At 48.2% G+C, this 27,841-nt stretch overlaps 3 protein-coding genes and 1 long non-coding RNA gene across 15 annotated transcripts; 3 read left to right on the top strand and 1 right to left on the bottom strand.

The window, feature by feature from the left end:
* The first annotated feature begins 314 nt into the window (after window positions 1-314).
* On the top strand, window positions 315-3,480 carry LOC311425331 (leukotriene B4 receptor 1-like). Of its 2 annotated transcripts, none has more exons than XM_084501143.1 (2): window positions 315-415; window positions 894-3,480. In XM_084501143.1, the coding sequence occupies exon 2, from the start codon at window positions 905-907 to the stop codon at window positions 2,012-2,014; it is 1,110 nt and encodes a 369-aa protein (XP_084357269.1). In that variant the 5' UTR covers window positions 315-415; window positions 894-904; the 3' UTR covers window positions 2,015-3,480. The 2 variants fall into 2 exon arrangements, with proteins under 2 accessions (XP_084357269.1, XP_084357270.1); XM_084501144.1 differs by having other exon boundaries at window positions 346-402.
* Window positions 3,481-3,626: 146 nt separating this feature from the next.
* On the bottom strand, window positions 3,627-5,493 carry LOC311425393. The gene is made up of 2 exons (XR_014686312.1): window positions 5,383-5,493; window positions 3,627-4,941 (listed from the first exon to the last, which is right to left on the bottom strand). It is a non-coding gene; the product is annotated as an uncharacterized lncRNA (long non-coding RNA).
* Window positions 5,494-6,427: 934 nt separating this feature from the next.
* On the top strand, window positions 6,428-15,345 carry LOC311425308 (butyrophilin subfamily 1 member A1-like). Of its 6 annotated transcripts, XM_084501085.1 has the most exons (12): window positions 6,428-6,627; window positions 7,398-7,500; window positions 8,393-8,499; window positions 8,575-8,740; window positions 9,745-10,026; window positions 10,603-10,710; window positions 11,218-11,238; window positions 11,690-11,710; window positions 12,434-12,454; window positions 12,828-12,848; window positions 13,257-13,289; window positions 13,924-15,117. In XM_084501085.1, exons 1-12 carry the CDS (start codon window positions 6,580-6,582, stop codon window positions 14,559-14,561), a joined length of 1,569 nt encoding a protein of 522 aa, XP_084357211.1. In that variant the 5' UTR covers window positions 6,428-6,579; the 3' UTR covers window positions 14,562-15,117. The 6 variants fall into 6 exon arrangements, with proteins under 6 accessions (XP_084357211.1, XP_084357207.1, XP_084357209.1 ...); XM_084501081.1 differs by having other exon boundaries at window positions 8,393-8,740; window positions 13,924-15,345; XM_084501083.1 differs by having other exon boundaries at window positions 7,393-7,500; window positions 8,393-8,740.
* Window positions 15,156-27,711, top strand: LOC311425298 (uncharacterized protein). Of its 6 annotated transcripts, XM_084501050.1 has the most exons (7): window positions 15,156-15,288; window positions 17,895-17,963; window positions 21,390-21,468; window positions 22,053-22,152; window positions 24,557-24,637; window positions 25,142-25,324; window positions 25,786-27,711. In XM_084501050.1, exons 3-7 carry the CDS (start codon window positions 21,454-21,456, stop codon window positions 27,105-27,107), a joined length of 1,701 nt encoding a protein of 566 aa, XP_084357176.1. In that variant the 5' UTR covers window positions 15,156-15,288; window positions 17,895-17,963; window positions 21,390-21,453; the 3' UTR covers window positions 27,108-27,711. The 6 variants fall into 6 exon arrangements, with proteins under 6 accessions (XP_084357176.1, XP_084357178.1, XP_084357175.1 ...); XM_084501049.1 differs by lacking the exon at window positions 17,895-17,963 and having other exon boundaries at window positions 15,179-15,288; XM_084501051.1 differs by lacking the exons at window positions 15,156-15,288; window positions 17,895-17,963 and adding an exon at window positions 21,136-21,159.
* Window positions 27,712-27,841: the final 130 nt, after the last annotated feature.

Below are 27,841 nucleotides of genomic sequence, written 5' to 3' on the forward strand. Positions count from 1 at the left end.
CCAGCCATTTTTGCTCTCTGCTGCTTTTAGAAGGAAAGGATGAGAAGGTGCATTAACCATACCTGCAGCCATGCAACCTTGCATACACGCAACCCTACAGCCATGGAACAATCAGACAGCCTCTCCTGGAGGGCCTTTGGAAGGGTCTTTCTACCTGTTGGCAATGCTGCTGGTGGTGTCATCCCCTCCTGCCCCTGTCCAGGCAGGGGAAAACTAAGGCCCAGTGTCACTCTTCTTCACGTGCCCCTTTCCTGTCTGTGGTTTCCCTGCCTTCTTCCTCTTGCGTGAGTGTTTCCTGACTGGGGCTGAGTGGAGGGGAAGTAGCACCCAACCGTTGTGGCCACTGCTGGCTACAGGGGCACCGAGGACCCACCACCCCCGCCAGGGACTGGGGAGGGACATGTGAGGCGCTGAGGTACTGGGGGGGTGGGAGGTCTGGGGGGCCACTGAGCACTCTTGAGATGACTGGGAGGTATGGGTGGACAACTAAAGTTCTTGAGGATCACATGGAATATCCGTGAGGTGGGGGTACTAGCAGGTTTGGAATGTGACTGGGAGGTTTACGGGAACTGGAAGGGTGGGGTGGAAAACTGGGACGTCTAAGGGGTCAACTGGGAGGTTTGGGGGAATAACTTTGGTGGTGTGGCTGGCCACTGGGAGGTCTGGGAGTCAGCTTGGAGGTCTGTGTGATGCCAAGATATAGGAGAGGAGATGAGAGTAGAAAGGAAAGAAGAAGAGGAGGTCTCAGAGGGTGGGGAGAAGGAAAGAGGGACAGATGAGGAAGGGAGGGGCTCTGGGGAATGGCAGTACTGGAGGAGGGGGATGGAGAGATGGGGAGATGCAGGGATGGCTGAGTTTGCTCTGGGTGACACCGGTTAACTCCATCCCCACAGCTCCCACTGCGATGTCCACACCCTCCTCCAATGGGACAGCCACCCCCATTCCCAGCGCAGCAGTGGGACTGACCCTGCTGTCCGCAGCGATGGTCATAGGGCTGCCAGGGAATGCCCTTGTGTTGTGGAGCTGCGCAGCCACCCGTCGCCGTGGCATCCCCATGCTGCTGGTGTTCCACCTGGCTCTGGCCGATGTGGCCACCCTCCTAACCGGCCCTGTCTACATCCGCTTCCTGAGCACCGGTCGCTGGGACCTGGGCCTGGCTGCTTGCCGTGGCTGCAACTACATCTGTGCTGCCGCCATGTATGCCAGCGTCTTCCTCATCGCCCTGCTTGGCCTGCACCGCTGCCTGGTGGTGTCCCGGCCATCGGCGGCAGTAGTGGCGGGTGACCGCGCTGCCCAACTGGCCCACGGGGCCGCGGCGGTCACCTGGCTGGTGGCATTGATACTGGCTACTCCTTCTATCGCCTTCCGGCATGTGGAGGATGGGCACTGCAAGCGGAAACACAGCTCCACTGCTTGGCTGGTGACTCACAACCTGCTGGAGACAGGGCTGGGTTGGGCCCTGCCACTGACTGCTGTGGCTGCTGGCTACGGGCTGCTGCTGCAGCGGCTGCGGCGCACACGACTGGCACGGCGGGGCCGCACGCTGGGGCTTGTGGCCGCTGTGGTGGTCGCCTTCGCTGTCACCTGGGGACCCTACCACATCGCCAGCCTGCTGGAGGTGGTGGCAAAGCTGCAGAAGGGCAATGGGCCCCTGAACAGGGTCGCCAGGGCCATCCGCCCACCAGCCACTGCCCTGGCCTTCCTCAGCAGTGCCTTAAATCCCCTGCTCTACGCCTGTGCTGGCCGGGGGCTGTGCCACACTGCTGGGACTTCTCTCCTGCCCCGGCTTCTGGAGGGCTCCACGGTTTTCCACAGCTCCCGTAAGACCACGGCCAGGGCCACCCACAAGGCAAGGAGCACACAGAAAGACAAGGAAAAGGGGTGCCAGGATGTGACAGTGGAGGACACAGGGACAGGGGATGGGGGAGCAGCAGTGGAAATCATGGGGATGGGGGATGTGGGGACAGTAGTGGAGGACACAGAGACAGGGGACAGTGGGATAGGAAGGGCATGATGGTGGAGAAGGCTGTGGAGAGGAGATGGATTTTGTGGTGGCCCTAACACAAACCCCTCCCTCTGTTCATGCCTCTCTCCTTCTCTCCTTCCAACCATTCCTCCCTCCCTCCTTCCATGTCTTCATCTCTCCCCCCACCCCATGGTTCTGGTGAGGCCTGAGCAGGACTGTAACCAATAAAAGAGGGATGAACAAGAAAGAAAACAATTTGGGATGTTCAAGGGGGCCTCTGGGATGATGCAAAATTTGCTAATGCATGCCATGTGTCTGTGTCCGTCCATCCATCCATCCATCTGTGCCAGCATCCAGGAAGGGACCCAGGCATCCAGGGCAGGGGAACCTGCGTAGGTGTAGACGAATGACATGAGTGGAGATACAGTGTGTGTGGGGAGGGGGGGGGGGGCACTGTGTGTGTGCTTGTGGGGAGTGCTGGCAGGGGTCAAATACCCCAAAATGGTCTCTTGTGGGGGGTCACAGGGAGATCTTGGGATAGCTGGGGAGGTCTTAGGTTGTGCTTGGTTGTGCTGGGAGGAACAACCCCAGGCACCAGGACATGCTGGAGGCCACCCAGCTGGAAAGGAGCTCTGCAAAGGCCCTGGGGGTCCTGGTGGAAACCAAGTGAAAGAGGAGCCAGCAATGCTGAAGCAAAATGCTGGGACTGGAACACAGAATCCCAGAATCATTCAGGTTGAAAAAGACCTCTAAGATCATCTAGTCATACCTTTAAATCTTTAACCTCCTCATCTCTCCTGTGAAGAGAGGCTGAGAGAGCTGGAAGAGGAAGGGTCCCCCTGGCAAAGGCTTCTGCCACAGAGCACCCTGAAATAATTGGAGGCCCAGGCCCTCTCCTCAAGCTGCTCTCTGGTGCATCCTCACTTTCCTCCTGACCTGCCAGGCATGGGGGTGTCAGGGATACCGCCACAATGGACAGTGGGAATGGCATGCCTGGTACAGGGGACCCCAGGTAGATGGACTCTGGGAATGAGGAACATGAGAAAAGTGTGAGAAGAACTGTGGAGAGATGTGGGGCACTGGACAGCTGGCTTCTACCTGGAGCAGGGGGGTTTGCAGGACACCCTACCCTTGCAGATGTGCAGTAAAAGAGACTTCAAAGATGATGGGGAGAGGACATCACCAGGGCAGCTGACCTAAACCGACCACAAGGGTATTCCATGCCATATAATGTCACACTCAGCAATAAAAAGTGGGAAAGGGGAAGGGGAGGGGGGTGCTCTTGTTGTGGAAGTGTCTGTTCTCCTGAACAACCGCTACACATATTGAGGCCCGGCTTCCCAGGACATGGCTGAATGTCACTCACTGATAGGAAGTAGAGAGTAATTACTTTTCTTTCTCTGTGCTTCTGTGCTGCCTTTGCTTTTTTTTTTTTTTTTTTTTTTTTTTCCCTCCCCCCGACCCTTTTGTTTCCCTCTCCCTTTTCCTTTTAATTAAAACATCCTTATCTCAAACTTTGAGCTCTTTGTATCCTATTTTCTCCCCCTTCCTCTTTGAGGAATGGGAGTGAGAGAGCGGCCGTGGTGGAACTCAGCTGCCCACCTAAGTAAAACCACCACACACTAACACAGATGTATTTTGTAAATCAACCACAAGGACAGGATTGAAACAGGAAGTATGTTGTATACTGACCACAAGGACAGGATGACCCTAAAGGTAACCAGCAAGAACTGACCTGGACTGCTGAAGTCTGTAAATGACAGGAAGGGTCAAAAGTTTAGCAGTGAGAAAGACTTCTGGCCTTTATCAAAAGACCACCAGAGTATGCTGGATGACCACCCGAGGACTCTAGCGTGCATGCAAATAGGGGTGGGAACCTATGTTAATGATTCTTTGGATACCTAATGAACATACAAGAGACTTACATGTGTGTGGGGTGGGGTGGGGCGGGGGGGAAGTGAAGTAAATATGTATATATCTCATCAATATAAGCACCCTGGTAGTAACCCTTGGTGTGCAAGTTAGGAGGAGTGATCCCCCTTGCACCCAGTGCTGCAATAAACATACCTGCTTTATAACTCTCCTCGAGTTGTAAAATTTGTTTCTGTGTGTCACAGGAAAAGCAAAGGAAAACAAAGCAAAGCCGAGCCAAGAAAACCAAGGAAAGCAGGGCCAGGAAAGGCAAAGCAGAGCCAGGAAAAGCAAAGGAAAGTAGCACAAGGAAAAGCAAAGCAAAGGATGTCCTACAGAGTCTCCTCTTGCACCTTCGAGGCAAAATAAAGACATTTCCAGGAATCTAATGGCCTCTGGAGGCCTCGCAGGGCTCTCTAGTGCACTCTCGCGCACACTGGAGGGCGCCTGTGGTCCTCCCCTGCACTTTAGATCATCTGCAGGTCTACCAGTGCCCCCCATTGCCCTCTAGCTTCCCCGGAAAGCTTCCCAGTGACCCCCAGTGTATTCTAGGATGCCCTAGAGTCCTCCGAGGACACTCTAGGATATCGTATGAGCCTCCTCTTGCACCCTCGAGGCAAAATAAGGACTCTTCCTGGAATCTAGTGGATTCTAGTGGCCTCACAGTAGGCCAAAAGTAGTGGCTGCACTTGTGGCACGTGAAGGTCTTCTCCCCAGTGTAGATCCTCTGGTGGAGTATGAGGAACGATCTCATGCTGAAGGTCTTCCCACAGTCTGCACACCCATAGGAGGCTCTGTGTGCCGTGCCTCACTGCTGCTGTAGGTTCTCCCCACTGTGGGATCCCCTCGGCAGCCTTTCAGGCTTCCACCTGTCCTCAGTGACCAGTGGCCATGGGGCTCCGGCCTCACTTCTCCACGTGGTTCCTTGGAGCTTTCCTGTGGTTGACACTGTAGTGTTGGGTTTGACTTCTGGGCTGAGTTCCCCTTGGATCATCCCGAATGTATCTCAGCTCCGTTCGGTGTCTCTGTTTTTTCCCCCTTCTCATCCTCCGGGCTGTCGTCAGCTGTAGGAACAAAGACAGAGATGCAAGAACCCCATCCCACAAAGTTTAGCTGCAGATCCCTGAAATATGGCATTAGAAATTAGAGAGCGATTAAGAATGAATATGTAGGCAACACTCATTGCTTAATATCTGCTACAAGTGCCTGTGCTGCGCTTAGGCCTCCAGATAACAGGAGCTCCTGGGACTCCAAGAACCAGATCAAACCAACCTTATGGTTAGGGCTCCTGCTCCCAAATCCAGACTGCCCTTCAGCCCCGGGTGGTGCCACCGCAACAAGGAGCAGTGACAATGATGGGCAGTGCCTTGGGGTTGAGGCTCCATCATCCCCGTCCCCCCCGGCTATCCATCTGCCCGAGGGGCTTCTGGCCAGTGCCTCCTCTTCCTCCCCATCTGGGAGAGAAGACCTTATGGGAGAAAGCATGCGTGCTGCTGGGCTCCCACCTTCAGCTTCAGGGGATGTGTGGGCTGCAGGGAGCTGGGTCTGGGCTCTGGGGGTCCTGGGGTGCTCAGTGGGGGCTCTCTGCTGCCCACCTCCCAGGCAGCTCCTCCTCCTCCTCCTCCTCCATCCCCCTTTTCTCCTCTTCCTCCTCCTCTTCTCCTCCTCCCCCACCCCCACTCCCTCCCACTCCTCCTCTTTCTCTTCCTTCCTCCTCCTCCTCCACTACCCCTCCTCCCCCCACAGCAGATTGACCGCATCCCACCTGGGGCCAAGATAAAAATAGCTCCATAAGGAAAGGAGAAGCGGAAGAAAGAAATTAAAGAAACTAGGAAAAAAAAAAAAGGCAGAAGAAAACTGTTGTGAAGGCCACTCACCGCTTCCCATGGGTAGATGTGTGCCTGGGCAGCTCTCAAGCAAACTTTGCCCCTCTAAACCTCCTCCTCTCTGTTTGAAAGCTGAGAATGATATTTCTGTGGTTAGCTCAAGCCTGCTTGCATCCCCTTGTTTAAATGAGAATCAAAGGAGACCTTGACACAGTGCAAACAGCCTATCCACGTGTTATCAGCACTGATTTACCCCAGCACAGCACCATGGGGCTGCTGGAAGATAATTAACTCCACCCCAGCTGGATCCCAGTGCACCACCCCTGATGCCCGCCATGAGCAGCATCCCCAAAAGAACACGAAGGTGTTTTTGGGGACAGCAGGAGTGTGAGGTTTTGGAGTGTGTAGGAGACCGAAGTTGGCTGCATCCCTAATATTTGTAGCTCCTGGGTTGTGCACATACACATGGGTGCACCCAGGCACTCATAGAAGCACATGTGCATATGCATCCCAGCATTATTCTCTGCAAAAGTGTCACCTAGGTGTTAATGCATCACTTTTGGCTGTGCATTTTTACTGCACCAGTGGCAGGCACGAAGATGTGTGCAAAGCACTTGCTGCAGTGCATGAGGTTTCCGGCACCTTGGGAGGGTGTCTCTGAGGCTCCCATGCAAGCCATGGGTTTCCGGCTCTCGGGTTCAGCTCCACCCTTTGTGCTCAGAAAGTAGGAAGCAGAGGGTAATTTTGGTGAGCTGGGGAAGCTGGCAGGAACTTGCCTATGTCCTCACAGCCTCGGGGGTTTTCTGACCCACCCCACCCCCCCTTCTTAGCCCCCAGCAAGCTGAAAGCGGGGCAGGACTGCGGTACAAAGCTGTGATGCTTCCTCCACCCCGGGGAGCAGCGGTCTGGATGGGTTCAGGAGAGGTATGGCAGGGTCCTGGGGTTTGGAGTACCCCCTGCTTCTTATTAAGGATCGGGGGGAGGGGGGAGGTCAAGAAGCTATGGGGGGCTTGGGGATCCCTAGCAATACAGGACCCCAGCTGGGCCTGAATCTGGGATGAGTTATTTTCAAGCTGCAGCCAATTAGGTCCCCACCTGTGGCATCCATCATGGGTCACCCTCCTTCTGGGTGCCCCCCCCCCCAAAAAAAAATGTGACCCCTATTTTGCAGCTTTACCTGGTGTCACCACATCCTGGAGACATACAGGAGCAAGAAGAAGGCTTTTTCTCTCTGTATCCCCCACCCTCTTAAAGAGTATTTCAATTTCAGGTTTTCCCCCTTGTTCTAAGGAGCATCACAGACTGGAGAAAATGTCTTTTTTTCCCCCCAAAAAAAAATCCCTTCCAAGGGAGGCTGAGCCCTTGCAGAGATGTGAAAGCAGTGCCCAGTCTGCAGGACCAGGAACATTGTGGACACCAAATTTTATTTATTTATTTATTTATTTATTTATTTATTTTTTCCCCTTGGAAAGGTCGGAATGGTGCCCATACAAGAGGAGCTACCTGACCTTCAGTCTTTTTTTTTTTTTTTTTTTTAAATTTTAACTATTGCCTCATTCTGCAGGTTCTCGCAATCAAGTTTCCCCTAGGAAAACCTTTTCATATTGATGTTCTTTGCACCATGCTCATCTTTATACTCATTTCACTGATTTATATATATATATTTTTTTGCTGTTCGTCTCTTCCCAGTGAAGGTGGATGTGAAGATGTTGGTTTCCTCCTGCTTCCTTTGCAGCAGCTTTGTCCTGGCTTGTGCCACAATTTTCTTTGGTTTTCATGTTCATGAGCTGGATTGTGGTAAGGATCTCCTTCTGCCTCTTTTATGGAATCTGTCATTTGCTATATATTTTTATATCTATAATTGGCTTGATAATACTACAGAAAAGTGATATACACTGAGAAGTTGCCCGTGGGAACAGTTTGTTAGTTAGACATTAAGAAACCAACAGTGCTTCTAGCCCTGCTCTGTAACTCAGGGCTTTTGACCCCAACCAAATATGGGTTAAACCTTCCATCGAGGTCATTTAGGAGGAGACAGTGAGAATCATAAGAGGTTGGAACAGACTTTCAGGATCATCGAGTCATCAACATGACCCCCTGAGTCCCACCACTAAACGACGTCTCCTAGTGCCATATCCACATATCTCCTAAATAGCCCCAGTGACGGGGAAGAAGAAGCTGTGCACCTTATTGAAAGCCCATTTTAAAAGCTAGGTGGGATAAATAGCAAATCTGCTGGGGTACAACTCTGGGGAGCATCACTTCAGATGTGCCCGAACTATGCTGTTTAGGGGAATCCACCATCATCAGTGGGGGATGCCCTCCATATGGGGCAGGAGGGTGGAGGGTGTGGAGAAGTGAGCATCCCCAAAGAGCAGACACTAAGCTCTGTCTTTATTATTCCTGTGCCCCCAAACCTGTCCTTTCTCCCTCTGTTATGTTCTCTCCAATGTTTGTGGAGCTTTCAGCTGGCTGCTTCATCTCACATCAGCATGTGCTGGTGTTTTCATTTCAGCAGGCTTAACTCCATCTTTTTAGGCTGCTTTCCAGCCCCACTTTTGATGGCAGGTGTATGCTGGGTGCCCCAATCCTTGCACCCATCGTGTTACTGCCTTATGCTTGATTGCTGATTGCTCTTGGATGTGCCAACACCACCCCAAACAGAAGCCTTTAAACTTGTTGTTTGCAGCCCAGTTCCAAGTCCTGGGGTCTGATCACCCCATCACGGCCACCGTGGGAGGGGACGTCGTTTTGCCCTGTCACCTCTCCCCCAGGATGAACGCTGAGCACATGGAGGTGAGGTGGTTCCGCTCCCGGTTTTCCATCTATGTGCATCTCTACCAGAGTGGGCAGGACCACTTCTCCTCCCAGATGCCCGAGTACCAGGGGAGGACAGAGTTTTTGAAAGGGGGTGTCTCCAATGGAAACGTTTCCTTGCGGATCCTCAGGACCAGGCTGAGCGATGAGGGACAGTACCAGTGTCTCATTAAAGATGGGAATTTTTATGAAGAAGCCACTCTGGAGCTGAAAGTAGCAGGTAAGACCCCAGAGGCAGGATTGCCTATGAGAAAGGCTTCTGGATTCAACCATTTTCCCTATGAAGACTTAGAAATCCTTTCTATTTCCCCTGTATAATAGCCCAGCTCCTAATGAGCAGCTCCCCAACCTACATGGCCTAAAATCCCCAGACAAGGGCCTTTTCTCAACACCAGACCCCTGAAACCTCACAAAACCAGCAGCACCATCCTCAAACTCAGCAGCTAACACTGGGCTGCCCCAGGCCAAGCATCTCACACCACAGCCCTCCAGCTGGTTTGCTTCAAAAGAGATCCTGTGGAAGAAGCAGGAGAGTTATTTGATAGCACAGCTGTAGCCAAAGATACATTCTTGTGCAGATTGTCCTATGAGGGACATGGTCCACAAATTGACTCGAGGTGGGACATGACCTAAAACATCGCTCCCAGGGAAGGGTGGGATAAGCACCAAGCTGTTTCCAGCTAAAAAGAATTGCTATTGCAAGCAGAGAGGAGCCAAACACCTCTCTTCTGTGTCCCAGATAGAGATTTTTTTCTCCTGAACCCAACAGGTCTTGCATTTCTTAGTATGGAGAAGACTCGCAAACAGGATGAGCATCTATCTGTCTGGGTGCAGATCCTGGGTACAGTCCATCTGCTGCATCTTTCTGCCATTGCTCTCTGTAGAATGGACTGAACCAGAAGGTTGGCCTGATTTCACGGCTCTTTTCTGACCATGAGGATGATGCTGGGGGTGAATAGGTCAGCCTTGAACCTTCCCTGAAACCAAAAGTTGAAAAGGTGTGGGTTCCTTTGTTTCCCCTGAGGAAGGAGGACAATAGGAGAAAAGAACATAATTGGATTCCACCCCAAGCTCAGAAACTACAATGGGTGTCTTTTATCAGTGCTGCCTTATTTTTGCAGCAGTCAAGAAAAGGGAAAAGCTTTTAGGGTTTTGAAAATCCCTTCTCTGGGATGGGCACTCCTTGTGTTTCTGTTGGTCTGGCTGATGTCTGCTTCATGCTAGTTTCAGGTTCCAGCCCACTTTTGTCCGTGGAGGATTACCAAGATGGGGGAATCCGAGTGGGATGTCGAGCAGCTGGCTGGTACCCAAAGCCTGAGATGCTGTGGAGAGATTTCCAGGGACAGCAGCTTCCTTCCTTTACTGAATCTACCTCCCAAGACAAGAACGGCTTCTTCCAGGTGGAAAAGACCATCATCATTCACAAAAACTCAAAGCAAAACCTGTCCTGTTCTGTCCAGAACACTCGACTTCCGCAGGAGAAGGACTCCTCAATTTACATATCAGGTGAGCTGCCACCAGAATTAAAGCTTTAAAAACTCAAACCAGGTTTTTCTTCCCTTAATTTTACACACAGGGGACCAGTTTCTCCCCTATTCTGGTGCCTATAGGTGCAACACTCCATACACAAGAGTGTGATGGAGAAGGAAAGGACGAGATAGAGGAGGAACTGAACTGGGGTTTCTGAACCACAAAGGATCAAATCAGGGATTTTCTGAACTTTTTAAATAAAATGTCCATTTCAGCTAAGTTTTCTTCAGAGCCAGCTCTGAAGCAAAGATTTTTTATAAAAGTATGGCAGCCTCTGGTCTAAATATTTCAACAAAGATGATAGTGCACAAAGGAGAAGGAGAATGAGCACTTGCAAGATACCACTTTTCCATGTATTCAGGACATTAAATACAAAAATGTTTTGTATCATTTTTAAAGACTTTTTCCCATTTGTATTTGTTATGGTCTCACATTACACTAATTGTATGTAAGCACATAGCGTGACCGTGTTTGTGTAGCTGCATTCACACCCACGCACATAAATGCATTCCATGTCTGCACTAACTCCACCTTGGCCATTTTCCCTTTCAGATGCTATTTTCCCAGAGGTCTCTCCCTGGATGGTAACTTTCTTTGCTATCCTGGCCGTCTGCTTGGCTTTGCTGATTTTCTTGCCATTGATATTTTATTGGCTACAAGGTAAGGCATTAGGAAACTGCAAGAAGGGGTTGTGGCTCCTAAGACCAAACTGAAATGCCCTATACCTTTGAGACACTACTTGCTAGACCCCTCTCCTGTGGAAATATTCTGAAAATGCCACCCTTCAGGTGGCACTATAAGCCCGCTGTAAGACTACCGGAGTCCCTTATGTAAACCATGGGGAGGCAATGTCACAATAAACCACACCAGTGCTGGCTGAGAAAAAAAAATACAATACAAAACAAAACAAAACAAAACAAAACAAAACAGTCCTGATATTCAGTGCAGATTTGAACTGAAAATCTCCATCAACAGAATCATAGAATACACTGAGTTGGATATTCTGTAATTTTGATATATTATTAAGATTATTAATAGTCTTGATATGTTAACTTAATAATCAATAATCTTGATATATTATCTTGATATATTATCAAGATTATTGCATTATTATTATTGTGGAATAAATCCTTTAATCTGTGCCACTTTCTTTGTTCTTTCTTACAGCCAAACACACCACAGAACTTGGTAAGAGAAACTGTCATTTCACATTTCAAAGGGGATTTTTTTTTTTTTTTTTTTTTTTGCCACCAGAAGAGGGTTGGGCATTGCTTGGTCTTGTGTCCGTGTGCATCTCCTACATTCTGCTTTGATAACAGTGGTTGCAGGCTAATTTCACAACAAAAAGCCACGTGAAATAATTCTGAGGAATAGAGGAAATAAACTGGGCAGATTTCATTTAAATTCTTAAAGTACACTCACATAAAAATAATAGAAAAAGTCCTTTCATTTTTTATTTTTATTTTTTATTTTTTCTTCCTCTTGCAGATACCAAGATTTGTCAGATATTTTATTAATGTTAAGAAGTTTTACAATTCTCTGTACCCCAAGCAGATTTTTGTTGCCAACAGTCCCCCCATGGCTTATCTGTCAGAAAAGAAGGTTCCGCTCACATGTTTCTTTCTGCTTTTGCTTTCAGAGAAACGTAGTGCAGAAATCCGTAAGTACCATGGTTCTTCTGTCTTTGTGGGTAATCCTGCAGGGAGAATGAGCCTTACATCCGGATGCCTGTTTAATTGCATTATGAGAGTTGGGGAAAGGAAGTGGGGAGGAAGCAGTGCTTTTGCTGGTGTCTTGGGGAACAAACAAAGTGCGTGACTTCATCTGAACTGGCCAGTTTGGGTAAGTGACTTTAGGGAAGACGAGATCCCTTTTTGCTTGATATAATAAATCTCTGATTGAATGGGTTGTGGTTCCTGAAGTCCCTCTATAGCACGTCTATGGTAGTTAAATTATATCTTTGGTGAACTGTATGGTTTTCAAGAGGCCAGTTTCCTTCTTTTCAGATTAATAAAGTAAAGAGTTATACCTTGTTGCCAAAAAGCAATCCAAGAAAGCAATAAACACATGAACTTGCTTCTTTCCTGTGTTAAAGTAATAGCTAGCTTTAATGGCAACACTTCTAACAGAAATGGCATACAAGTGAGATAAAGAAACGCTTTCCTTCAAATTAAAGCAGGCCGTCCATCAAAATCCCACTTAGGACAGTCATATTAAGCTTTTTCCCCCAAACCTGCATAACTTTCCAACAGCTCAATTACTCATGTTTTGGGTAGGAAAAGAGCAAATTCCAGACCAGAGCTTGGATGCATTGCCAGCACCAAGTTAGTGTTTTCCAGCAATCCCATTTATTGATTTTTTTCCTGTCTTTTTTCTCCCCCAGGGGAACGTGATATGGAAATACGTAAGTGTTCTTTTGCTTCTTCCACCAACTAAAGCCCTAGGACAAGGGAGAAGAGCTTTCCCTAACTTTCTTCATCTAAGTTTAATTTCTCAGATGCCATCAAAGAGAAATGATGGTGGCACCAACCCCGCCAATTGCTTCCATCCCGGTGGGGTGCACAAAATCCCTTCTTCAAGTCAATTTTACATATAGCTATGTCTCATCTGCTTTTCTCTGGCTCTGTGTCTCTGCCTGGACAGATATGGGAGGTCTAGCACTATAAAAGCACCTCTGAACGTACCCCTGGGTTTGGTGGATATGTAGGGATCCATGTGTGGGGTTTTGACCCAAATGCTTCTACTAACAACATGCTCATTTTGTTTTTCTGTTTCAGAGAAACATGCTGCGGAACTACGTAAGTTTAATCCTTGCTCTTCCCCCCCATCATAGCATCAGGCTATCTCAAACAGCATGTTTGTGGGCGGAGGGATTTACTCAATCTTAGTACCGTGACCCCACCAATGCTGCTTACAAAACACTACCTGGGGGACTGAAAATGATGAATTGATGAATTAAAAAAAAAAAAAAAAAAAAAAAAAAGATGAATTATGAATTGGACCAGAAAGGAGAAAGCACTGTTCTCATTTTGATGCATCCCCACACCGTGTAGGCTGCACCAGTTTTGCAAATGAAATCACATTCAAGTAAATGAACCTGAAGAATGCCTGGGGCTGTTGTGCAGCCCTGGGAGCCAGTGGTCCAAAGCCTCCAACATCCCTCTCCACCAAAGAGCCCACTTGTGATCATGTGTGTTTGGTTTCAGGGTGGAGAAATACTATTGTCCCAGTGGAAGAAGGTACCTTGGCTTCATGCTTTGCCTGTCCTTGAGTCTCTGCCTCCACACCATTGTTGGTCTGATGCTTTCTGTCTCCTTTCCTACCTCTTCTGTCCCACTAAATAAGTTCCCTTCCCTTCCCTTCCCTTCCCTTCCCTTCCCTTCCCTTCCCTTCCCTTCCCTTCCCTTCCCTTCCCTTCCCTTCCCTTCCCTTCCCTTCCCTTCCCTTCCCTTCCCTTCCCTTCCCTTCCCTTCCCTTCCCTTCCCTTCCCTTCCCTTCCCTTCCCTTCCCTTCCCTTCCCTTCCCTTCCCTTCCCTTCCCTTCCCTTCCCTGACCCACTGGGTGATGCTCTTGGTTCCTCCCTGAGAGACAGACCCAATTATTTATTAAGGCTACCCCTAAATTAATTGTGTTTGGGTTTGTGGCTGACATTCACACTGCAAACTCAGCTCCTGAGAGGGGGCAGCCACATCCCACCCACCCACCAGAAGCAGCTCCCAAAGAGCACCCAGGAACCACGCTGGAGTTAAGACAGACCACCAAGCTTTGACCATTGAGCATGTGAGGTCTCAACGCATTTCTGCAAGGGGAAAGATCTTAGCTTGGAGCCACTCTGGATACATCCCAAAGGCTCATCTGACTCTCTCCCTGCAGTGCACGTCACTCTGGATGCGGACACAGCACACCCCCAACTCATCCTCTCCACGGATGGGAAGAAGGTGCAGCGAGGAGACGTGCGGCAACCCATGCCTGATAATCCTGAGAGATACGACACCTATCACTGTGTCCTGGGCCAGGAGAGATTTGTCTCGGGGAGATGCTTCTGGGAGGTGGATGTGGGGACAGAGAAAGGGGGGGTCTGGGCAATGGGGGTGGCCAGGGAGTCCATGAAGAGGAAGGGGTGGATCAACCCCGCTCCGCAAGATGGTATCTTGGCCCTCTTCCACTGCAATGGCAAGTACTGGGCTCTGACATCTCCTGACCACACAGCTCTCGCCCTCACCCAGGTGCCCCGGATGATTAGGGTTTACTTGGACTTTGAGGGACAGAAAGTAGCCTTTTTCAATGCTGACAACCAAGACCTGCTCTTTAGTTTCCCGCTGGCCCCGTTGAGCGGGGAGAAGATCCGTCCCTGGTTCCGCGTGGGACCAATTGCCCAACTCAGCCTGATGTCACCTCTTCCAGCCCCGCATGTCCCCGGCATGGAGGAACCTCTGCTCCCTTCATGCTTCCCCTTGAAGAGCCTCTCCACAGGGCAAAAGACCTCATGCACACCAGAGGGCAGGGTGTGACCAAGGCTGCGAAATCCCTGCTGTCGTCTATAAGTGCCCAAGACTCTTCCAGTTGTATCGTGCTACTGTGGTGGCCCAAGACACTTCCATCTATGATTGCACATCCCCATCCACCTCAGCAGAACTATCTCAGCTCCTGCTGTGCATAGTAACAGTAGCTAAGGGTTTTGCTGCTCCTAAGCTGGCGTCCCCAAGCCAGCTGCTTCCTCCCAGAAGTTCTCATTTGCAACCCTTGGCTATGCATGGATGCTAAACCAACAAGGGTGCTGACACCCACCTGATGTATGGAAGGAAAACCCCACCATGCCAATGGCAGGTTGTGAGGCTGAGAAGAAGGAGCTGTGCACTTCCACCTTCTTTTTCAAGTTGTCTCCATTCCTGCCAGTTCTGTGAAACGTGGCCTCTTGAGTGGGTGGTAGTGGTTATTGTGCATTTCCAGACAATTTCTGCACCATTCTGACACCTGCTGCTCCTCCAAGTGTTGCATTGAACTCACCTGTGTGTACAAGAGATGCTACTTAGATAAAGGTGTCCTCATGGCGTTTTTGGCTGGTGACACCTTTGCGGGTGATTTAGACGGGGAATTTTACTCTCCCTTTGTTGAAAAGGGAAAAATGAGAGGAAAGCATCCAGAAGGAGCTGCCGGTGGCTCACCCTGGGTTGCAAATGGAGAAGACAGAGGTCAAGCCATGATCCATCACTTTGAGTTTATACACTGCAGCTTCAGGTAATATGGTTAGTATAGTTAATGGCATTTTTTAACATAAACAGTCATTCTCTTTGATCTGATTGTCTCCCATCCCTCTTTCCCCTTAAATTCCTCTGCCTCTAACTCTTTTATTGGGAATGGGATGGGGCTATGGCTGGGTTATTGTTCTTGGCTCCCCAGTCCTTCAGGAGCTGCTGCTCCATACTGCACCCTATTAACTCCCCCCTCAAAGCACCACCAGCTTTGCAGTTAGTGCCAGCTTCACAGCCAAGCAAAAGCTGTGTGCAAAGGGGGCCTTCATTTGCAGGGAAAATCCTCAACCAAAACCCTGGGAGGTGTTTGCAGAACAAAGAAAGCCCAGTCTTGTAGTTAAGGGGGTAGCAAAAGCCTCAAAATAAGTGAGCAAAGAAACCAAATGCTAGCTGAGCAACAGGTAGCATTAAAAGAGCCACTAGGGGAGGATCTTGCCTACTGGATTCTCTAAAGAAATGGAGGGGGGGGGAACAAAAATTCATTTATAGGCAGGTTTGGGATTAATAGTCAAAAGAAGGTGGGGAGAGTCAATGGCATACAAGATTATGCACTTGCAGAGTCATGGGGCATCCCATCTCCTCAGATATAAAGTGTCCCCTTGGCACTTGGACATGTCCAGAAAGCTTCCATAAATGGCTACAAACAGAGAAAACAATGAGGAAATAAAAGTGGAAGATTTTTCTTTTCTTTTCTTTTCTTTTCTTTTCTTTTCTTTTCTTTTCTTTTCTTTTCTTTTCTTTTCTTTTCTTTTCTTTTCTTTTCTTTTCTTTTCTTTTCTTTTCTTTTCTTTTCTTTTCTTCAGCTGAATGGTTCTGTGTTTTGTCATCAAATTATGGGAAAACAGCTGATTTTCACTCCAGGCTCTGTCTTCTGCACCAAAGGGTGCACCAAAGGGACAGTACTGGTGTGGGGTTAGAAAAGGAGCTGGAGGCAGTAGGGAGAAGCCCAAATAAAGCTGTCTGGGCAGATGAACCTATATTTGAGGGAGTATAGATGAGGTTCCAGTGATGACATAGTTTTAACTCCTTGACACGAAGATAAGCACCTTGAAGAGTCTTGAAAAAGCTGGAAAAAAAAAAAAAAAAAAAAAAAAAAAATGTTCATGGCTGGCAAAAAACTTAATTTGGGAAGAAAAGGGATTTTGGGGACTGCGGTTTGTGCTGGAGAAGGTGCTGCCTCTGGAACATTTTTGGGGAAGAAAGTTATTTTGGGAGGGGGTTGGGGGGTGGGTTGTGCATGCTCATGAATTTGCAATGACGGCAAATGTCCTGGATGAGTTTGGGAGGAAAGGGTTAAGCCCCTGGGCAGCTGCCTGGATGGGCCATCGGGAAGTTAATGGGGCCGGGATGGCCGGGGCTGACACAATGGGCAGAAGCATCCCTCCGGGGGGCCCTACACAAAGCCCCAGCCCCCCCAGCACCTACCCATGGCAGATCCCTGCAAGGCCAGGCTGGGAGGAGAAACCATTCCGATCCCAATCTCTGGCTTTGCTCTTGAGATGCAGCCTTGTGCATGGTCCTTGGCATCCTTTTTTTTTTTTTTTTTTCTTTTTTTTTGACTTAGTATATCTTGCAAAGAGACCCCCTCCCAACAACAACAACAATAATTATAATAATAAATCCCAGGGTTGTATTCAAACTTTACAGCAACCCCCAGGGTTTATTCCCAATATACAGTCTAGTTGCATTAACCCTATTCTGGAGGGACTGAGGATTTTAAAGAATGTGTCCTTTGGGTTCACATACAGGAAATGGATACTAATGCTAATTTTAGGAGCGTAAATGTGCCCTTCAGCCCCAATCTAATGGGAAGGGGTTTTGCACGTAGTATTCCCCCCACTAAGTGTGCATCTTAGATGCATTCTCCTGGGCAAGAGATGCCCCAAGGGACCATCAGTGGGTACCAGCCCCATATCCCACTCTGGAGCAGCCCCTACACATCACACCCCCTTGGAAAATCCTATTAAAACCACAAATCTTTTGACTGAAGTTTCTGAATCCATCCAGTGTCCAAAACTGAGTCCAGGGTGGCTGGTTCATATTTTAGCTAAACAGAATTGATGACCGTCCGATGACCATCCAATGGATTCTCCTTGAGCTGGTCTGGATATCCAAGAACCACATTCCCCAATGATGTTATATAGGCTTAGAGGTTATAGGGTTACATGGGCTCAGCAACTTAATATGATAAAATGCCCAGGTTTTACTATTTTAGCAAAGCAGAGGATGTCTTTGTGCTTTGAGGGGCCTTGGGGATGTTGTGATAAGGAGGCAGTGTGAGGCAGGTGGTCGAAAAATTGAGCCCTGCGTGCTACTGGGAAGGCAAACCAAAATTTATGACTTTTTCGGCACAGAAGGAGGCGATAAGGGAGAGTTGTGAGGAAGTCTGTGAAAGCTGTGGGGCCCGAGCAGGCACGGGGATAGAAAAAGGGGCCAAAGAAGTATTGAAAGCTCTTAGCACAAGAAAGTGTGCAAGGTGTTTTGGGTTGCTCACGTCTGAAGCTGGCATTGCAGCCATTAAATGTGATGTCCCTCCAAGAGGAGTTCCTTTTTTTTTTTTTTTTTTTTTTCTTTTTCCCTCCTTTTGGGCAGTGAAAGCTGAGTTTCTTTGGGCATGAGAAAGATTCCTCGAGACCAAAAACAGCGGAGGAACCACAGGAGGTGGGTGCAGCCTGGGTCGCAAGCCAGGTGTTGAGACCACCACTATGGAGGTACTTTTGAGGTTCACCTCCAGGCCATGGACACTCATGATGGTGACCAGACCAGAGCTAAAGGCTTGTCAACATGGGAATCTCCTCCATTCCCAAATGGGTGATGGGCTTAGAGTAGTGCAAGAATGGTGTATCCTTGGCTATGCAGGTTATTGTAGGTCCCATGAGAAGGTCGTGGTGGTTCTTGCAGAAGGAAGGGTGGTTTTGCCTTTTGGGAGATGCTTTCTGAGAGATTTGACCTCTTCCGTTGCAACTGGGGAGCCTGTTTTTCCGTGCACCCAAACCAGGCCACTGGATGGAGCGAGGTCATTTTTTGGGGGGTAGAAGTCCTTGAAGCAGCTCAAATTTCTTTGTATGTTATCTGCAGAGCTGCAAGGAAATTTAGATAGGAGGGAAGAGGAAAAAAATAAATAAAACAACACTATTTCTTGGCCCACTTGAGCACATAAAGTAGCAGAAAACTGGGAAGAAAAAAAAAAAAAAAAGAGAGAGAGAGAGATCAAGCAGCATGCAGGCTGGAAGGCTGCTGTGCATTTTCCTAAAAAAAAAAAAAGCATTTGTTTGCACATGGAGAATAGCAAATGTCCCTTCCAGCCATCCTGTGCTGCTTTGCAGGCTTTTATTCCCTGTGCTGGAATAGCAGGCACACACAAAAAAAGTGTTCCCCGGGACCAGAAATAGCCTGGGGAAGGCTTTCCAAGCTGAATAGCAGCATGGGGCTGCATTAGGTATGTATCAGGTGAGCAATCTCTGGAAGAAAGGGTACTTGGCACCTGTGGGGTGCTCCTGGATAGCAGGGCTGATAAGGTGGATTTTTTTTTATTTTTTTTCCCCAGGGGAGTTGAGAGACTTTCCAGCCAGGCGGTAGGCATGGGGAGCTGAAATTTCTTCCTAAATTTCTTCTTTCTTTCATATTCTCCGTGGGTTTTGGCATATTTATTGCTTTAGATGGATGCCTTGGCCAGCCCTGCTTCCCCATGGGTGAACATCTCAGCTCTTGCATTTTCCATGGAAATACGGGGAGATGATGATTAAGGGCAGAAGCACCCAATTAATATTTGCAGCCAGAAAAAGCTAAAAAACAGCTCAGAAGAGAAAAAAAATGATACCCAAACCATAAGCCACCGGCTTATTTGGGGCAGCAGGCAGAAAGGGCTCTTTGGTGAATAAAGGAAGAGGTTTTGAAAGGCAGGTGATGCTGCAAATTTGAAATTTAGCTTTTGGGTGGATGAGTGGAAAAGCTAGTTTCTTGTGCAAAAAGTTTGTTGATGGTAAGAACACAAGATTTCTTATGAAAAAGACAGTGTTGTTCATTAAATAACATTATATGATGTTGACATTAACATTAAATAACATTAAATAGCATTAACATCAAATAATACTAACAATAACATTTACTAACATTAACATAAATAACATTAATATTAAACTAACATTAACTATCATTAAATGAAATTAACTTTAAATAACATGAACTAACATTAATATAAATAACATTTACATTAAATAACATTAAAATTTTCTGTGAATGCAATAATTTTACACATTTTGAAGTGGCTGAGATCTCGTAGACCTCTACTCAAGGACTATGTATCACACCTCAAGGGCATAAACCATATAAACATTCTTCAATGTTTTTGGGGGGGCTTTGCTCCTATATAGGATTTACTGAGCACTGTAAAGTTAAAGGATTGAAATCTTAAGGATATTTAATTGAGTGGGTGGGGGGTTGACCCTCTCTGGTCTGATAAATAATCACGGTAAAACCCACTAAGGAAGAAAAACCCTGGAGACACCAAAAAATTGGGAATTGGGCAACTTGGGCAACTCTGCGATAAAGGAACAATTTTCTCCTGATGGAAGTGATGGAAGCTCTTGGTCTCACTTGAAAATGGCCTTTTTTTTTTTTTTTTTTTTTTTTCAGATTGTGGTTGGCTGGTTTGGGTCTAGGAGGAAATTGAGCTGGCAGGGGTGGGGGTGGTAGTGCAGGGAGAAATGCAGAGCCCAGGCAGCTCCCATTCATCAGGGTGATAAAGAAATAACTGCACTCCTAAAGACAAACATTTGTCGGGGATTTTCTTTTCCTTTTTTCTTTTTCTTTTCCTTTTTTTTTTTTTTTTTTTTCTTCTGTAAAAGAAAGGGGTCAGTGCCTGTTGAAGGTGCTAATGAAATCAAGCAGGAAAAAAAAAAAGCTTCACTTTAAGTGCACAATGCAATTTAAAATCTCTCTCTCCACGTTTCAGGAAGGTTTCTCTACCTGGGAAATCTGAATCTGGACAATTTTTATTTGGAAAAAAAGGGCAGAACAGAAATGTGCTTCCCCCCCTCTCCCCCCTCCCTCCCCCGCCTTGCAAGTTAGTTTCTTTAGGAAAGGAAAATTTGGGAGTTTGAGGATGCTGTGGGCTCAAAGCGAGCCAGGGCCTTTGGGAGCAAAGTTCAGTGCTGGGTTGAATTTTCCACCCCAGGCCTGTTTTATTTCAGATCTCACATCGATTAGGGAAATTGCTATCTTTAATATTGGACAGTGAAAGGGGAAAAAGTTGCCTTAGAAACTCTTGTAGAAATTTAGAATTTTATAAAATTTTGTTGAGGTTAAGGGAATCATGGAAAGTTTGTGCTGTATTTTTTTTTTTTCCTTTAATTTCTGTGTAGGGGTAGAGGTGTGGGAATTAAATCAGTACTGGGACACTGGGATGTGCTTTAAAGTAACTGCAATAAATCTCCCAGGGAAGTCAGCAGTGAGCGTTTGCAACTGCTGGCTGACACCCATTTTGGTGTTTTAACCAAATATTCCCCATTTTTCCTTATTTCCTCCTTGGGCAGGGCTGGTTCTGGGGGGGCTCAGGCAGAGCTTTTCTCACCTCCAAATTTCTCCCTCCCAGCTTCGCCAGGCAGAGTTGCAAAAAATAAAATAATAATAATAAAGACAAAGAAAACCAACCAAAAAAAAAAAAAAACCCACCACCAAAACTAACTTTATCCCCAAAATCGTGCTCAGGGCTGGCTCCAGCCCTTCCCCACCCCCGCATATGGAGAGGGGAAGGGGAGTGGGCTAACACTACCTTCCCCCCTTTCCCCCCCCGACTCCTCCTCCAGGGGGGAGGCAGCGGCGGCGGAGGGCGCGCAGGTAGCACGGGGATGCTCAGGTAACGCGGGGGCGCACAGGTAACATGGAGCCCCTAAAATTAAAGCTTGGAGGAAGGGGGCGTGGGGATGAGTCCTCCCATCCCCAAAATAACTCCCTCAAACCTCCGGGCTGGATTTAACCAAATATCTCTAAAAATACGGAAAAAAAAAAGTGTTTTGTTTTGTTTTGTTTTGGGGTGTGTGTGTGAGGCTTAATGTGCTATTATCACTAATAATTTAATTTTTGTAGGATGCGCAGAGCCATGGTCCCCGGACTGTACCTGGCACTGTTGCCCTGAAACCGGGTATCAGCGATGGAGTCTGCCCAGGTATGGGATGTAAGGGGCACATTGGGGGATACCAGCTCCAGGAGGGGTTGTTAAAGCCATTTATATTGATTTTTTTTTATAGTTACATATATATATATGTATATTTGGTGTTTGATTTTTTTTTTTTTGTGCTTGTTTTTGTGCTTGATTTCATTTGTGCTTGTTTTTTTTTTATTCTTTATATTTATAAATTTTATTTTAATTTTTCATTTGTGTTGGTTTTCGTTTGTTTGTTTTCACTTCTTTATGTTTATATATTTTACTTTTAATTTTCGTTTATGTTTGTTTCCACTAGTGTTTGTTTTCATTTATATTTATTGTCATTTCTTTATACATATATTATTTATAATTTTCATTTACGTTTCAATTTATCCTTCGTATTTGTACTTTTTCATTTGTGTTTTCATTTCTTTATGTTTATTCACCTTCATTTTCATTTACATCTATTTTCATTTATTTTTACACATAAGTTACATTCTTATTTTCACATTTCCATCTTCGCTTTTAATTTGTCTTCACTTTACTTTTACCCTCATATATATTTTCTTTTCTATAACTTCATTTACTTTGGCTTTTCCCTCCAGGTACCCGAGGCATTCGAAGAGGTGATAGTGATTGACACGGATAAGCAATGGTCTCTCGCAACCCCCCTGCAGAGAAATCAGGCGCCTGTGCTCGAGCCAGGTAGGGAACCCCTCTGCCCCCATTCCCAAAATTCCCTTGGAGCATCGCAGTCCCTCAGCCATGACAGGCAGCTCGGTGTTCAGGAGGACACACCAGTCTTTGAATCTTCCCTAAGTTCATTTCCATGTAGCCCTTCCATTCCTGGTTTCAAGCAGCAAGGCTCCTTTTGAAAGAAATGCAGCTTTTTCAACTCATTTTTTTCTTGCTTTGTAATTTGTATGTCTTGGCGAGCACTTCTGTGGTGGGTTTCTGCTTTTGGGATGCTTGAGAGAATCCTTATCTCTTTGCTTTTCTACCCTTCCCATGCAAATTCCTAAGAGAAATGTCAGCAGGAGTAGAAGGGAGAATGATGGGTATGGACAACAAGGGAGAAAAATGCAAAGGGACCTTACCTTGCCCAGGTGATGTCTGTGGAAAAGGGAAGGTGGAATCAACCCTAAATCCAATTGCATTTCCCCTGTACTTGTCCATATACCACTTGTGGAGCTTCCCTGAGTAACTCTGTGCATGATGCTTACTTTGGTAATTAAGTACTTTTAATTAAGCTGGCATGGATCTAGAAATTAATTAACTCGGGTCCTGGGCTGCAGGGATGGGCAGGGGGCTTGAGGAAGGTGGGAGATGCTGCATGGGCTGAAAACCACCCACTGCAATACCATGGAGGGCTTCACCCCCCTGGCTTCAGTACTCAGTTGGCTTCCTACAACTATTTAGAGGCACAAGGATGTGCAGTGAAAGGAGGAAAAACGTGGGGCAGAGGCAGGAGCAGGATCCTTCCCCGGGTGTCCTTGGAAATGGGCTGCAGCTTCTAAACTGGGTCTAGCAGAACCCCAGATGTGCTGCTCTGCTCCCTCCTGCAGGGCTCCTGCTGTGTAACCCTGCAGTGCGCTCCAGCTGGGCTGGGGTCCCCCTGTGCTCCCAGAAAAGGAATCTGGCAGCGGTGGGATTCGAACCCACGCCCCCGAAGAGACTGGAGCCTTAATCCAGCGCCTTAGACCGCTCGGCCACACTACCCTTGGGCCAAAGCCCTTCTGCTCCTCCTCTAAAATGACAGCAAAAAAAATTGACGAATTTGACTAATTCACAATGGGACCTTTTAAGATTCTTGTGCCATGCACCAGGGACAATTCAACCTCAGGACCACGCGGGGAGCTTGCTAAGGGTGCGCAAAAGACCTGCCACCAGGGGGACCCCACGCCATAAAAAAGACTCCTTTCCAAAGGAATTACACTTTTTCAAAACTTTTTTCCTGCTTTACACACTTGCTCCTGCACTGCACAGGCCCTCTCTACTCTGATTCTGCTTTTGGCACACTCAAGATTGCTTGTTTCTTTGCTTTTCCACCCTTCTCTTGCAAATTCCCAAGAGAAATATCAGCAGGACAAGAAGGCAGAATGATGGCTATGGACAGCAAGGGAGAAAACTGAAAGGGGATCTTTCTGTGCATGATGCTAATTAGGAATTTCTTTAGTAATTAGGGATTTCTACTTAATCCACAGCCAGAAACTTAGCTGAGAACTTGGCTCAAATGCCAAAACCCTTGTGGTTGGTTCAAACACCCCAATCATGGTTTGCAGCTTGAGCAAAACTGCTGGTATTGAATTGAGTTAAAACCAAAAATTTGGGGTTTTGCTAGATGGGTCTGGGAGGCTCCTTTGGGCTCACAGTGCCCTCTCCTGACAGCTGGGTGATGAAGCCCATGGGCTTCTCCGGCCAGGAGACGTGAGTTGCAGGTCCGGGAGAAGAGTATGCAAGATGGCAAGATGACTCAAGTTGAGCATTTAGGGCACTGGGATGGGCAATGAAAGGTTTGGGGTTCTGCTCATCACAAGGTGATGTGTGGATGTTGATCCCTAGGTGGATAATGACAGGTACAGCCTTGATTTGGGCTGTTCCTTGGTTGATTTCCAGTCGGTGTTTGGGAGCAGGATTGCATCCAGGCAATGTTTTGAGGCTCTAAAGATGGACCCAAGTTATTGTGCTTCTTAGGAACTTCTGATCTTAAGGGCAAGACAACACCAAAAAAGGAAACAGAGTTGCTTTGTCATCAGATGACCCAGATAAATTTCAATCTCATCATTCTGCAGGTTTCCCAGATCTTTTATTGTCTTTGTTGCTCTTTTCTAATGAAATTTCATTGTGGGACTGGGTAGCATCAGTACTAAACCTTTTAGCTTAGGTTCCTTCTGGTTTTCTAGATGGTATTGGCATTCTTTGTCAAGCTGAGCTGCTCCATCTAAGAAATAATGAAAGGCAACGATTCAGGCTTGAAGTACACTGGTGCCCATTAGCAGACAAGAGGACAAAAGTCACCCGTTCAGATGTGCAGCCCGCTGGCCTTTGTGTAGTGCTGCCCACTCCAGCTCTGTCCTTGAGCATCCTTTCTTGCTTTGTGTGCCCCTAGCCCCTCTGCAACGTTTTGCTCTTGGAGGAGATGTTCAACTGGTTGAAGTCTCTGCGTTAACAAGAGGCAGCCCATTACCTTGTGAGTGTGGCAGATTTTTCTCCAAGTAAATAAAACTCACTTGGGTGAGATGCACCCAGGCCATCTGCCAGGCCTGGGTCACAACCTGTTCTCCTTTCTCTGTTTCTCCAGCCTTCCTTTTCCTCCTGCTCCATACTGCCAGAATCTGTTCAGATGGGCACTTTCTGCACTTCTCATCCGCTCTCCCTGCTGTTTGGCTTTTCTGTCTTCTTGAGAAGTAGTCTTGGAGGCTGATTCCTCTCTTCAAGCTTCCTATGCCCTGGTATATGCATCTGCCTTCTGAATCACCTGGAGATCTCTTGAGTGATGAGTGTCTGGGTGTAGATACTGCTCTGGGAAGACCCAGCCCTTCCCTCCTCAAAGAGCCCTGGGCATGTGGATTTTCTTTTCGCTTTGCAGAGGGCTCAGGTATAAGATCACAGCCATGTTCCCTGTGATGAGGCTTCGTGCGTGGCTGTGCTCTACCCAGTAGTCCACTGCTGTCTAACTGAGCAGTCTTCCCAGCGTACAGCCCTGGGCTGCTCATTCATCTGGAGCAAGGGGAAGAGGCTTGGATCCCCGACATCGAGACCTCTGAGGACGAAGAACCGGTGAGACCCCTCCTGAGGCTGTGGGCGAGGAAGAGGAAGCGGTGGAAAAGCTGCCGAGATGCAGCAAGTTCCTCCGGCTCCAATTCATCCTACTCAGGTAAGGGGCTTGTTTTCTCCCCTGAGCTGGGGACACCCACTGGGACATGTCCACACACCGGGCATCACTCCAGGCCACCCACAAGCAGGACTGTAGTCCCATACTGGAAACGGGGGGAGATGGTAGAAGAGGGTGCGGGCATGCAAGGCCATAAGAACCCTTTGAACTTTGTCATCCATAAATACCTAATAACTCTCCTTAGAGAGGTGGGCTGCTGCTTCTAGATCAGCTTGGCCTGGTAGGATGAGGCCTGACAGCACTTCTTGGTGACGCTTTTCTCCATCCTTCCTGCAAGCCCCCTACCCTGAACGTTGAGGCTGGTGGTGAATTCCCTCCTTTTTATGGTTCTCCTCCAGGGAAAAAATGTGTGGGGTCCTGTCCTTCATTCTTCTGTCTTTGTTCCCACTTCTCCCAGACACTTTTCCATGGTTCTTCTGGTTTCTCTCCCTCTGTCCTGGCAGGTGATGGGTTGACAAGCGAGACGGAGGACAGTTCACAGGAGGAAGAGGGAGAGTGGGTGGAGCTGCGTGGTGAGACCATGAGGAATCCCAAAGATGGTACTTCCCTGGGTTACGAGCACCACAAGAGCCACTCGGGACGGAGATCGGCTTCCTCCAGCCACAATGGGAGGAAGCATCCACACAAGAGCTCATCAAGGATAGAGCTAGGGCAACACAAGCACGCGTGCAGGAAATGTGGGAAGAGCTTCAGCCGTGGCTCATCCCTCAACCGGCACCAGAGGGTCCATGTGGGGGAGAAGCCTTTCGCGTGCTGCAAGTGTGGGAGAAGTTTTGTGTGCAGCTCCAGCCTCAAAGACCACCTGAAAAACCCCTGCCAGGAGAAACCCTACAAGTGCCCCAAGTGCGAGAAGCGCTTTGTGTCCAGCAGCTCTCTCCAGAAGCATTGCAAGCTCCACCACGAGAGCAACGTGTACCAGTGCTCCGAGTGTGGGAAAAACCTCACTTCCAACTCCGCTCTTCTCATCCACCACAGGATACACACCGGCGAGAGGCCCTACAAATGCCCCGAGTGTGGGAAGAGCTTCATGGCCAACAAGTCGCTTAGCAAGCACCGCAAGAGCCACACAGAGGACGGGATCTTTGTCTGTCCAGACTGCGGGAAAAAACTCACTTCCAATTCAACTCTCATCATCCACCGGCGCATACACACGGGTGAGAGGCCCTACGAGTGCCCCGAGTGTGGGAAGCGCTTCATGGCCAACAAATCACTCAGCAAGCATCGCAAGAGCCACCTGGAGGAGGGGACCTATAAATGTCCCCAGTGCAGGGAAAGCTTTACAAAGAACTCAGCCTACGTAGCCCATCTCAGGACCCACCAGGGTCAGCCCCCTTATCGCTGCTCCGACTGCGGGGAAGCCTTCTTTGAAAGCTCGGCGTTCAACCAACACCGGAAAAAGCACTTGGTAGGGAAACCCTATCAGTGCCCTGACTGCGGGATGGGCTTCACTCTTCCCTCAGCCCTCCTCCTCCACCAGAAAAGCCATGTGGGGCCCAGGCCCCATGTCTGTTCCGACTGCGGGAAAGCCTTTCGGGAGACCACGTCCCTCCGCAGGCACCAGCGCATCCACACGGGTGAAAAGCCCTACCAATGCTCATACTGCGAGAAAAGCTTTCGGGCCAGCTCCACCCTCATCATCCACCAGAGGATCCACACTGGGGAGAAACCCTACAAATGCACCAAATGCACCAAGTGCTTCATGTCCAGCTCTTCCCTCATGAAGCACCTGCGGACACACCTCCGGAAGGAGCTGCACAGTGAGTGAGTTGGTTTGGCCCAGCCCTTTCTTGGGGGCCTTCGGGTCTCCATCCCCACGACATCGCAGCTCCTCCGCATCCCATCCATCCTAGAACTTGAGTTTCGCTGCTGCTCGTGCCTTCAACTCCGAGAATAACTTTTACTGTTCCTCCCAAACAACCCTCTGAAGATTACATCTGTGAATTAAGGAGGACCAGGCATGCAGCTGTTGGTCATGGCACAGCTTCTCGTAGTGCTTAGGGAACATGGTGGTCAGTCAGTTCCCAGTTCCGGGATGACTTTGGGGATGGTGGGAGCCCAGTGGGATGGAGGATGATGGGGTTTGTGGTGGTGGATCTCCACTGGAATTGAGGACAATGGAATTTTGGGAGATGGGACCTTGCTGGAAGGAAGGAAGATGGGTTTGGGGATGATAGGGTCTCAGTAGGATAAGAGATGAGGGTTTTTTGAATAGTTAGACCCCACATGGATGGAGATGGATGATGGGGTTTGCGGACCACTGCTACTGAATGCAGTGTCTTCCAAATGCATTTCCTTCCCCAGTTTCCCCACTGTGTCTGCTCTTGATTTTAATGCTGCAATGTTTAGAATAAATTTCCCAATGAATTTGGTTTGAGAGTGTCAGCTTCTTTGTCATGCTTGCTTTAAGAGGAGGTGCAATAAAGTGGAGCTGGTTTTCTGGGAGCACAGGGTTGCTATTGATTCCTGACGGTTGGGGGAAGCTGGGGTGGCCCCATGGCT

Source organism: Aythya ferina (genome assembly GCF_964211825.1).
Source record: "Aythya ferina genome assembly, chromosome: 30".
NCBI lineage: Eukaryota > Metazoa > Chordata > Aves > Anseriformes > Anatidae > Aythya > Aythya ferina.